General features: G+C 57.6%; 1 protein-coding gene across 1 annotated transcript in view; it reads right to left on the reverse strand.

The window, feature by feature from the left end:
- Window positions 1-584: 584 nt before the first annotated feature.
- The window catches only part of OTOG (otogelin), a 78,061-nt gene continuing 66,452 nt past the window's right edge, over window positions 585-12,193 (reverse strand). Inside the window, exons 45-56 of the mRNA XM_075547705.1 lie at window positions 11,128-11,232; window positions 10,823-10,930; window positions 10,324-10,425; window positions 7,957-8,055; window positions 6,808-6,848; window positions 5,576-5,651; window positions 5,294-5,472; window positions 4,504-4,608; window positions 4,207-4,326; window positions 3,340-3,385; window positions 908-987; window positions 585-785 (exon numbers count right to left, since the gene is read on the reverse strand). Of these exons, the coding sequence (XP_075403820.1) occupies window positions 585-785; window positions 908-987; window positions 3,340-3,385; window positions 4,207-4,326; window positions 4,504-4,608; window positions 5,294-5,472; window positions 5,576-5,651; window positions 6,808-6,848; window positions 7,957-8,055; window positions 10,324-10,425; window positions 10,823-10,930; window positions 11,128-11,232 (1,262 nt within the window). The remainder of the gene's footprint in view (window positions 786-907; window positions 988-3,339; window positions 3,386-4,206; window positions 4,327-4,503; window positions 4,609-5,293; window positions 5,473-5,575; window positions 5,652-6,807; window positions 6,849-7,956; window positions 8,056-10,323; window positions 10,426-10,822; window positions 10,931-11,127; window positions 11,233-12,193) is intronic.

Raw genomic sequence — 12,193 nt, forward strand, 5'->3', positions numbered from 1 at the left:
AGGAGGCTTTCAGGTGACCAAGGCCACTCAGTCTCTGTAAAGAAGCAATAGACCCCAGGCTGACCTCACAGACCTGGGCCCAGGAACCCCACCCGCTGACTTCTGGGAAATCCTTCTGGGCATGTGTACACAGGTCTGGGTGTTGCCATTAAAGCACCCCCTCCTTCCACCGTCAGAAAGACCAAGGAAGAGAAGGGGCTCTGTGTCCTGACCCTGCACTTTGTTGTCTGGGGGTCTGACCCCATCAGCTCTTGGAAGCTTTTGCCTCCTCCACCAAATGCTAACAGCCCACCCCACAGACATATTCCGACCTCGAGCCAGGTGTGGAGTTGAGGTCCTGAACCCTCAGCGGTGTGTGTATATGTGTATGTGTGGGGGGACGGGACAGAGAAGGACTCAGGAAGGGCAGGTGTGGCCCTTTCTGGGTGCTCTGTGTGCCTCTGCCCATCAGCCCATGCTCAGTGCACATCGGCTCTCCACCACCCTCTCGTCCCCGCCCCACCCCTCCACTGCAAACACACACAGACTGGGCCAGCTGGAGCAGAAGTGACAGAGATGGTCCAGCCCGGCCTGGCCCGCAGGCCTCAGGACCACTGGCAGGCGCAGTCGGTGGGCTCCTGCACGGTGTAAGGCACCCAGGTGGAGTTGGTGGCACAGAAGAGCTTCACGGAGCGCCGCTGCAGGCCCACCTCACGGCAGCACTTGCAGAAGCGGGCGTAGGTGTTGATGTTGTAGTTGTAGATGCTGGCAGATGGGCACCTCCCGTCGCAGGACACTAGGTTCACCTGGGGGTGGGCGGGCCAGTGAAGCAGCCTGAAAAGCACCCCTGCCCCCCCCCAGCACCCTGCAGTACAGCTGTGGCCCCCTCCCCAGCCCCGGCCCCCACCGTGACAAGGGTGCCACGCACAGGGGTGTTGCTCCGGCAATCGTTCTTGCGGATGGTCATGCGGATGGTCACCTTCTTGCAGGAGCGCCCATCTTCCTTACCTGGGGGCACAGGGAGGGTGAGGGGGCCATGGTCCAGCTGTGTCCCCTGGGAGAAGCAGGACCGGCTAGACTGGGGCAGTTAGTGCCATGTTGGAGGACCCTCTTCCAGCATTAGTGCCGATGCGTGAGTGCCCCACCTCATCAAGGGAAAGCCTTGAACCCACGCACCCCGCAAGACGGGAGTCCAAGGCAGCATTGGGAGCGGGTGAGGCTGAAGACACCTGGGGTGGCAGCTGGAGCTGACCTCAAGGTCTCAGTGCCAGAGCAGAGGCGGGTTTGGGGACAGGGGCAGCCTGCCACTCACCCCAGCTCTAACACCTGTCTCTAAGCCCTGTTGTTGAGTCTGGCCATGTCCTCGGCCCTGAGCTTCAGAGGTCCTACTCTGAGCATGCCTCTAGAATGAGGAGCTTGTCAGTTCCCCAAAGGAGTGGGAAATCCCAGTGCCCAGGGCACCGTTTGTCCATAGCAGGTTCTCTGTGTCCCTATCTATCAATTGGGTCCATGGGTTCTGCTCTCACCCAGAGCTGTCACCACCTGCCCCAGAGCTGACTCCGAGCGGTGGCCGCTCATGGGTGCCAGCGTTTCCTGCAGCCGATCTTTCTGAAAGAGATCACCGGATCTCTTATCCGAGGCACCCCCGATGGATGCAGATCTCCAGCCTGAGGGTTGGCAGCTGAGCATATGAATGGCTGGCACCACCTTGGCATGCATGTGTCTGCTGTGTCCTCTGTCCATCACTGTGACCTCAAACCCACTCCCCCCAGCTCTTTGCTCCAAGGTCTCCTCTGTGAGGCCTCTCCTGGTCCCCCCTCTTGAAAAATGCCAACTCTCTCCTGTCTCCACTCACTGCTCCCTCCTCTTCGGACCCCAAGCTTTACTTTATCCAGTGTGCTCACCAGGCCAGCAGAGGGTTGCCTGGGAGCAGATGCATGAAGCTTAGGGCCCTTCTAGAAAGCACACCCATGTTTCTTCCTCAACGGGTTGTCATTTCTTTCTTCAATCCAAAGAAATACCCACATTCACACCTATACTTGGATTTGTAATATGTTCTTTCCCTTAATCAGGGTACCCCCAAATTGCATATGCTTCAGGCTCCCCAAGCTTGACGCATCCACATATATGTTGTACTTGTTTGGTCTACTCAGAAGTCGGCTCACGAGGACCAGGGTCTCCATCCGTCGTGTCACTGCTGTGCCTACAAACCTACACCTGTGCCTCGCTCGGGGCTGGTGTTCAAAAAAAACCTGCCAGCTGTGTGGCCTCTGTATGCCCAAGTGCCCACTTGGAATGGCATTGAACCGTTTCTTCTGGGCCCTGAGCCTCACCACAAAGCCGGGCAGGAGAACTCCTGGTCAGAGCCATCACTGCTGCGGCCTCCTCTATACTCCCAGGTGGCACCCTCTGCGCCCTGCACTGTGACAGGCTGAGTGACCAGAGAGGTGGCAGCCAGGGAAAAGGGTGCTGCGGAAGCAGACACATGCAAGGCCGGGAGGCAGCTCCTACTCAGCGTGCATGGGTGGTGGATGGCTGACCGACTGCCTTCACCAGAGGCAGGGAATGGGAGTCCCGTCTGCCCCTGCCATGCCCCCACCTCGCAGAAGGAACACTGTTGGAAATAGCAATGCAGCTGCCCACCTCCAGACCCATGCATGGGCTTCTGAGAGGAGTACCTGGGTGGCAGTGGGCACTAACCCGTGGAGGATGGGCAGGGCTAACGGGGACCACGGGAAACAGAGTCCCCGGGGAACCTGGGGAGAGGGGACATGGGTCATAGGTCACACAGGAGGAATTCAGGGAGCATAAGGCCTGTGGGTCAGAGATCAACTTTCCTGGAGGGTGTGGCAGGACATAAAAGGGTCCCGGAGGGGCATGGAGGGCTCTAGAGAGCTTTGGGGAAAGGTCTCACAGTTGCCCTGGACCTGTGTATGTGCTCGGGGCTGCAGGTGTTCGGGTTACAGGGACCTGGGAGCCTGGGTGTCAGGCAGTCTCAGGCCTCTTACACTTGGACTCCACAGGTACCAACAGGCTGGAACGCCCTCTACACCCACCCTGCCCCTCACAAGGCAAGAGCAGGGCTCCTGACCACAGGAGGGGCTTCCCATGGGGTATCTGGTGAGTGACTGACCTCCTTATCCCACTGCCCTGTCTCCAACAGGAAGCAGGGTCTTGTGTTGGGACAGAGACAAGAGCGTGGCCCCTGTCTGCCTATGTGTTTGACCCATGTCTGAGTCTGGTAGCAGGATCACCCCTGAAGAGCCACAATTGGAGATGCTGTGCCAGGAAGCTGGCCCGCCCTCACCAAGCCTCATCCCCACCATGCCCCCAGCCCTGGCTTCAAACACGTGTCCTTACATGTCCGGCAGCACCCTTCCAATGACGGCACCACTGAGCCCCCGACCTAGGAGAAGAACAGAGGGGTGGGTGCCAAGATCCCAGCAAACAGACACAAAGGGTCCAAGGGTCTTGATGCTTGTGCTCCTGTGATGTCCCAGGGAGGAGACTCCATCTTGCTGTCTGTCAGTCCCCAGCCAGAAGGAAGATGGGCCCCAGGCAGCCATGGGAAGCCCAGAGGGGCCTCACCTCATGACTGGGTCAGGAGCTTCCTTCTTCGCTACGTGGCTCGGCCTGTTCCTGCACTGCCTGCCCCACTGCCACAGGCTCTGGATGAGTCACCCCTTTCCTCCACACTTAGTTTACTCCACTCTAAAATGGGGACCATCACCCCTCACCACCCTCCTTCCCAAATGAATGAAACAGGTCAAATAATGGCATGACAGTCTTTGCACACAAGCGCGTGTGGGACTGAGTCTGTGTGTGTGTGTGTGTGTGTATTTGTTCTCTGGGTCAGAGTCAGAAACTGACCAATGCCCAATCTGAAGCTCAGGAACTTTGGAAGAAGTCAACGCCGAGGCCAAGCCCTCCAGGAGGACCTCTTCCCTGAGGTGTGGCCACTCGGGCAGCTCGATCTCCAGTGCTGGGCCCCTGCAGGCCAGTCATACACCAGGCTGAGACCTCTGCGTGTGCCGGTGTGCCTGTGTGGAGCGTGTGTGTGGAGCGTCGGCATGAGCTTGTGTGTGTGACCAGGTGACGTGTGAGGTCTGGGGTGTGATGTGGTCAGTGCAAACATGACAGCTGTGTGGGTTGGGGCTGCAGGTGGCAATGAGACGTGGGCTCCAGGGAACCCCCTCTGCACCCCTCCTCTAGGCAGAAGGCGCTGACCTTGGCACACTCAGTCTCGTTGAGCGGTGGGCAGCTGATGGGCGAACGGACAAGGACGGCACCCAAGGGTGTATTACTGCAGTGGTGGCGGGCACAGTCGGCGATCCAGGACACGCCAGGCTGCAGAGCAGAGGAGGGTGAGAATCCCCACAGCTGACCTGAGCGAACCAGGAGGGCCTGGCACTGTCCGGAGTCCATCTGTTCCCAGCTCTGGTTCTAGATGTCCCTCGCCCCGTGGAGCCTCCATTTCCCTCCTGGGACACTTTCCCAGGTGCGAAGCGATGGGAGGCTGCTTACCAAGAACAGGGAGGTAGTGCCATTGGGGAAGGTGAAGAAGCAGGACACGTTCCTGCAGGAGCCACAGCAGGTCGCCAGGTCCCGTGGGTGCTCGTACTCCTGGTTCTGCGGGATGGGGTGGGGGGGAGGAGATGATGAGATGGTGCTCAGCTATGAACCCACCTGCCTCTCCACTTCCCAGTCTCTTCCACTGTTTCTTGTCTCAGCGCCCTGAGAGGGGTGCCCTGTAGACAGCTGGGGAGACCCCCCCTGCTCAGCCACCTTCCATCTCAGGCAGGCACCATGTCCTTCATGCCTCCCCAGGCCCCCTGGTGATGCTGCAGTCAGTCCCAGGAGCACCCAGCATTTCCACCCCTGAGGGACTCAGGGCGCCCGCTGGCTTTGAGTCCAGACAGCCCTCCAGCCGAGTCCCAGCTCCTGTGAGACTTTCAGTAAGAGACAGAGCTTCTCTGAGCCCCAGATTCCTCGTCTGCCCAGGGGGAAGGAAACCTCAACTTATATTCACTGGACCACAGCCGGGGCCTCTCGCACTGCTCCGCGCCTGGTAGCAGCTCACAAAGCCACACTGGAAAAGGGAGGAACGGGGCCAAGGGGCCAGTCGGTGCTTAGTAAACATGAGCTCTCTTTCCAGGTCTGAAATCTCTCCTTTTCCTGAACTTTCTACCCAGATCTCTGAGGTTCCCTGATGCCCACTCCCAGACTTCACTGGGGGTGGGGTGGGGGGGCGGAGGCTCCTAGGAGTTGGGGTAGGGGCTACTAGGGGTGGGGGTGGGGGTGCGAGGGCCCCTACCGCCTCACAGTGGACGGCACACAGCACGGAGGTGGTGTTGATCTGGTAGAAGCCGGTGAGAAGGTCAAGCGCGTCGGTGCAGCGGGAGGTGTGGCACACACCGTCGGCCGAGAGCTCCACCACGGTCTGGCCCGGCTGCATCACCCCCAGCTCGCGGCTCAGACACACTGGGGCCTTCACTGGGCACGCGTGCAGGGGCGGTCACAGTCACCGGTCACCGAGGGCCCGGCCACCACTCCCGCCCGCCCGCAGGGCTGCCTTTGAGCCGCCGACCCCGCTCACCGCACTCATACTTGGCGCAGCCGCACACGTTCTCCACGCTGCGCATGAACGTCTCGTCCAGCTGGGACTTCTCCCACTGGCAGGGTGGAGTGGTCAGCACCTGCTGGGGAGGCCTGCTGACCCCGCCCGCAGGGGCAGTCTGCCCCCCTGCCCCCCTCCCCCGGCCTCTGCCTACACCAGTCACCACCTCATGGTGGGCAGAAGGGGGGTGGGCTGGCAAACCTGGGGGCCCTTGGTATCCTGCAAGCTCAGTCACTTGCCTGCCAAGGGTGGGGGCAATGAAGAACATGCGTCCCGTGGCCCCTCAGTCTCGCCACAAGGGCACCCCCAATGTCCCCTCCTAGGGCCTTCAGCCTCTTCCTTCATCCTGAGCCCGCTGGCCCCACCAGCAAGAGGGCATGGTGTGGGCCCCACCCCCACTTGGCTCACACCTCTTTCCCCTCTTAACAGTTATAGGGGGAAGGGGGCAAAGGGAGAAGAAATGCATATTGTATGGGGGAGGGGGGAGGGCAGTCTGTATTAGCCAGAAAGGTACCTAAGCATCACTTTGCCTTTCTTCAAGTATTTTCACTTTAGTGCTTAGCAGCTAGCCAACGGGGCCACGGTTCAATCCTACCAGCTGCGGCACGAGAGAAAGACGTGCTGATCTGCTTCATACCAAGGACTGCCTAGGGAACCTCACGGGCTGGCTGCGCTACCCTGTGGATGGCCTCAGTGGCACCCAGCAACAACCACGGTGGCCATGTGGCCTGGTGGCTAAGGGCAAGGTCTCTGGAGTCAGAGTTCCTAGCTTCAAACCTTGGGTCTGTGGTTTACGAGTCTCGTGATCTCAACCTGAGCATCCTTGTCAATATAATTGAAGGAGTCCTAGAAGCGACCTCGTGGGGTGGTCGGGTGTGGGGGGGAGTGAGGGCGGGGAATTAATGGATGGGGCACACAAAGTCTTGGCGGGTGGTCAGCTCTCAGCAAGCACCGGTTCCCAGTCATCTTCCCTTTCTTCAGCACTGTTGTCATGGTTACATTACCATCATCATCCTCACAGGACTTGGTCCTCACCACAAGTGGGGGGCATGGGCATGTAGACGAGGCCATGGTGCTCAGAGAGTCAGTGGTGACCCGTGGAACAGGAGTGCCAACCTGCGATCCGGGGCTCTGTGCCCAGGTTAAGGAAAAAGGGTTCCCCAGGGGAGGGGACACACAGAAAAGGAGGTGGGGGGGCAGGGGCTCCGTACCAGATGGCACTGGGGCAGTGGGATCGTGTCGCAGTCACACTCTGAAAGACAAGGGGGCCCAGGTCCACTTTAGCAGCAATGCCCAGTTCCCTGGACCTCCCTCAAGGCACCTGCAGTGAGGCTGGCACGGTCCTCACCCTCTCCTGGGGCAAAGGAGGGGGAAGAAGCCAAGCTCTCAGCTTCACACCATCCCTGAGTGGGAACTGCAGCTCCCCTGGCAGGCAGGCTGGCTGATGGGAGCAGGGAGGAGCATTCAGCAGCAAGCCCCCCCACCTGGATGTGGGGCGAGGTCATGCAGGCAGACAGGCCTGTCACAGGCCTCCTTTCCCCATCGAGGACGGATCCCTGCATGGCCCTTCTGGGATAGGTGCGGGGCTTCCCCAAGTAAACATGGCGAGACTGAGACGCCTCACCAACGGCATCTCCCCAGAATCGGTTCCAGCAAGCTCCGCGATGCCATTCTAAGTCTACAGGGGCAGGGCCCGTGTTCCAGTGTGCACAGGCAATAGCCGAGGCACGGCTCTCTGGCATATGGGACACATCAGCGCTAGCTTCAAGGGAGCTCAGAGCAAGGGTGGCTGCAGACCCCTCTTCTGAGTCACTCTTCCTGGGAGCGTGTGTTTTTTAGTGTCTACGACAGAGCCAGCTTGGTCCTAGGCTCTGAAGACAGAGCGATGAACAAAGCAGCTGAAACCCTGCCTTCCTGAAGCCTGAGTCCTAGTAAGGACCAGAAAAGACCACGCAGTGTCCAGCTGCTCGCTCTTTAACACGGACACGCGCTCCTCTGGCACGCACGGGCCTGCAGCGGCGACAGTGACTGCTTCGCAAAAGGGCTTGGGGTGCCTTTTCGCAAAAGCCATTTGCCATCAGACAATCGTAATAAAGAGTTTCTTAAAGAAGAGCTGATTTTGGATTCAAAAAACAACTCCCCTTGTCCCTCTTTCCCCCTCGGAAGAAACGGACTCAGGGGGAAACACGGGACAGGGAGGGAATGCGCTGCTTTCCCTCAGGTGACTCAGGAAGGGCTTGGTTTTGAGGAAGTTTGACAGTGGAGGGGGAGTGCTGTTTCCTCTCTGTCCCCCCTCCCTCAGGGGCGCAGCACAGATCCCCAGCCTTTGTGGGGGGCAGCGTCCCTGTCCGGGGACTTACCACAAGACTTGTACGGGCAGCACCGTTCTGGGCTCCACACCTCCACCAGGGCCGTGCCCAGGCCACACTGCACTTGGGGGCACCGGAAGCTCTCACACACTGGGAGGCAGGGAAGCAGGAGTCGTGTCAGCCTGAGACCCCTCAGAGCTGCAACTAGGGTGAGCAGCTCTTGGCTTTCCGAAACGGAAGCAGTGGCTCAGACTCACGGTGACCTGGGGGGTCAGAGGGCAACTGTGCTCCTGAGGCTTTTCCCTGGCTGAGCTGGGGAAGGCAGTCTTCCAAGGGACCTCTGGGTGTGTCAGAACTTCTAGCTTTTCACTTAGTTAACAGCACTTCTCAACCTGTGGGTCGTGACCCCTTTGGGGGTTGAAAGATCCTTTCACAGGGGCCACCCACTTCATAGCAGTAGCAAAATTACAGTGATGAGGTAGCAACAAAAATAAATTTATGGTTGGGGGGTCACCACAACATGAGGAACTGTATTAAAGGGTCGCGGCATTAGGAAGTTTGAGAACCACTGCCCTAGATGCTGTGGGGCTCAGCTGGACAGCATGCATCCCCGGATGGGAGGAGGATAGATGAAGCTCATGGACTGTCTCGCCAGATACGTCAACTGGACTTGGGATCCACTCAGCCTGACTTCCACTTTAGAGTCAGCAGAGAGGATGAAGGAACTGCACCAGCAGCGCCTCCCAGAGGGAACCGGGCAAATCTGGGGGGGGGGGCTAGGGGGGATGACCAGGGTATGGGTTCTATAGGGCCACAGTCCAGATTGTACAATTAGGATCTGTGCTGAGTCAGAAAAGATTTAAGAGACACAGTTGAGATGTGTGGTTCTAAATTGGACCCTAGGTGGAACAAACCGGGCCAGATAGGGACTGCGCACTAGAGGAGTTGAAGATTCGTTAGCATGGGAAGGTGGAGATCATTAACTAAGCACAGCAGGTTAAAAGACAGCATGTACAGTGTGATCTGATTGTGCTAAGAGACCCAGGCCCACAGATATACATGTATCAGGAGGCATCAAAAAGTCCAAGGGGAAAGAGCATTAAAAGACAAAGGGATTTTCTCAGGCACCTTTGGAACCCCTCTCGTGTACATGAGGCGTATGGATGATTCAACAAAATACGCACTAAGTGTTAGCGATGGAATCTCCAGGAGGTAAGAAAGGTAGCGCTTTCCTACTTTCTAAAAGGTGCCTTGTCATGGATTGGATTGTGTCTCCCCACACTCTGCATGACAATGGGCTGGTCCAGGATGCCCAGAGGTTTGGCAGTTGTGGAATGAATGATGCAGTCATTCCCCATAGTGATCTGATGTGATAAGCCAATCAAGTCATAAGGGGTTTCGAGTGGGATGCCACACCCTCACTCAGGGCCCAACCCCGAGCCGAGGTGAGGTGGGTTTCCCTGGCATGTGTCCTACATCTTCCTTTATCTTGCCAGAGGCAAAAGGAGGAGAAGCCAGCACAGAAAGTGGAGGCTGATGATGAACAAGAAAGAAGAATCAGGTGCACAGTGCATCCCTGAGCTGAGGAGCTGCTAGAGCCAGGAGGCACGCAGATCTCCAAGGGAGTCTCTCGTCCTTGGTTTCCAAGATCCTAAAGAGGTCTTAGGCAGCAGATGTGCCCAAGGCAACTCGTCTTTTGATCTCTTGACTTGCTTCCATGAGCACTGATTGTGGATCCAAGCAAGGCAGCTTCTCCACAACCTTTAACCTTTCCTCCATTGATTATGAAGATACTTATTGGTCCTTTGTGACCTGTTGACATCTATCCATTGCATTCATTTTTCCCATTAGCATTACTTAAGCAGCCTGGGTCAGCAGTGGACTGAGAACTTAAAGTTTGGAGGTTCTAACTCATCAGCCTCTCTATAGGAGAAAGATGCAGCTGACCACTTCCATAAAGACTGAAACCTGTAGGGAAGTTCTACTCTGTCCTACACAGTCACTATGAGTTAGAATCGGGGAAGGAGGTAGGTAGACTAACTTAGGTTCCTAACCCTGCCTAGATCATGTTTAAGTTCTCAGTGTCCTATAAAAGTAATATAAAAGGCCTTCAGTGTGGATTCAATATACAGAAAAGCACAATCCTCACAACTGGACAGACAGATGGTGAATCTCTCTATGGAGCTTCAGAGCCCTTTGTGCCTTTGCCCCGACCCGCCACCATCCGACTCCCCTGGCCTGGCCCAGCACCCTCACGGGGCCTGAGTTCAACATGCCCAGAGCTCGGCACTGGGGGCTCCCCCTCCCTCCTACTGAGCTGCCACTGGCCTTGGGAGTACGGGTTTTGCAGCGGGGTTCAGTGGGCCGACGAAACCCACAGAGCCCCTTCCTGCAAGGTCAGCGGGAGCCTCCACTCACCACACTGGTAGAGTGGACAGCACAACTCCGTGGTGTTCCTGGCCACTGTGAGGGCCTCCCCCTCCTGACACTCGGGGATCGGGTCTGGACAGTCACCACAGGCTGTGGGGAAAGAGGGCGCATGACTGTCACAAACCGTCCCCCTCGTGGAGGGCTTGGTAGGGAGCCGGGGGTGGGTGGGGGTGGGTCATGGTCAATGGCCCTCGTGCGACAGGAGCTACACAAGTGGCAGTGTTTTGTGGTCTTCTGTAACCAACCCTGAACTCAGAATCTGGAAGTCAGCCCTCATCTCCACCAAGCATCCGTCTCCTCTTGCTTGCTCATCTAAGGGCACACAGAGGGCTCCCTTCCCTCGTCCTCTTATGCATCTTTCTGGACAGCCATCTCACCAGTAGTCAGGTGCCCACCCCACCTGGAGACAACCCCCCACCCCCTGTCCTCCAGCAGCCTAAGGATGCAGCGGTGAGGAAGGGGCTGGCTGTGGGCTGGGTCTACCCACCACAGAAGTAGGAGGTGCAGCAGGAGTCCCCAAGGCGGCCGCCAATCAAGATCTGGTCCTGGCGGCAGCTGGGGACCAGTTCCGCCTCACACTGGCCTGGGTCACATTCTGAAGGGGGAGTCAGAATTTCAGAGCTGGAAGCAAAGCTGACCTGGCCATGCCTTGACCTTGCCCAGCTCTGCCCTGATCTCTCCACAGCCCAGTCTGCAGAACCAGCCTCCCTCACCCACCGTAGGCCCCGACTGCCCCCGACCCAGATGGCATCCTCCCCCGAATCACCCTTCCCCCCCCCTCATGCATCTCACCACAGCTATAGCTGGGGCAGCAGGAGTCCTCTTGGAAGTGGGTGAGGAGCCGGTGGCCTGGGCGGCAGGTCGGGGCAAGGCCCTCACACAGAGTCTGGTTACACACTGGCCCAGGGACCATGGGGCTTGTCACCTGGGGCCCAGCATGGCCCGGGGCCTGCAGCACTGCTGGACACCTGGCTCCCTTTACTCCTCCAGGCCCCAACTCCAAGAAGGGTACACAGGGGGTCCCAGAGAGACCAGAACAAAAAGAGCTCATCTTCCCAGAGGTGTGCCAGGCACCATCTTAAATCACTGTTAACCTAGAAAATTCCTACAACCCCAAATGTAGGTCCAATTATTATCCCTAGGAGCCCTGGTGGCGTGGGGTTACTTGCTTGGCTGCTAACTGCAAGGTCAGAAGTTCGAAAACACCAGTTACTCTGAGGGAGAAAGATGAGACTTGCTATATACTTCTGTAAGGAGTTACCGACTCAGAAGCCCATGAGGGGTGTTCTACCCTGCCCCACAGGTTCCCTGTGAGCCGGAAAAGACTAGATGGGAGTGAGTTTATTATTGACCTCAAGTTCCAAGTGAGTCCGCTTAGACTTGGAGGCTACTCGATGTCTGGGCAGAGGTCACTCGGCTACAAGGCGGTGCAATAAGAGTCCACCCAGCATCCACCTCTTTAACCTTTACTCCCACAGAATGACTTGTGATCCCCCAAATAAGTGTCAATTCAGCTGGGCCATGACGTTCAGTGGTTTGCCAGTTAGGTGACGATGTGGATTAGCAGTTGTATAATGAGGTGATCCGATGTGATCAATCAGTTATAAGGGGATGAGCGGGGAGGAACCCCCTTACTCAGTCCATGGCTCTAATGGGATGTAAGGGAGCTTCCCTGGGGTGTCGCCTGCATTACCCTTCCTTGTACAAAAGAAGACAAGAGAGAAGGAAGCAGAGAAGGAGGGATGGGCCCATCACTGAGACAGAAGAGCAAGGCCAAAGCGCATCTCTGCACCCAGAGCTCCTGCACGGAGACCCCAGGGGAAGACATGGGAAGAGCGCCATGTAGTCCCGGGCCCAC

This window comes from Tenrec ecaudatus, chromosome 4 (genome assembly GCF_050624435.1).
Source record: "Tenrec ecaudatus isolate mTenEca1 chromosome 4, mTenEca1.hap1, whole genome shotgun sequence".
Taxonomy (NCBI): domain Eukaryota; kingdom Metazoa; phylum Chordata; class Mammalia; order Afrosoricida; family Tenrecidae; genus Tenrec; species Tenrec ecaudatus.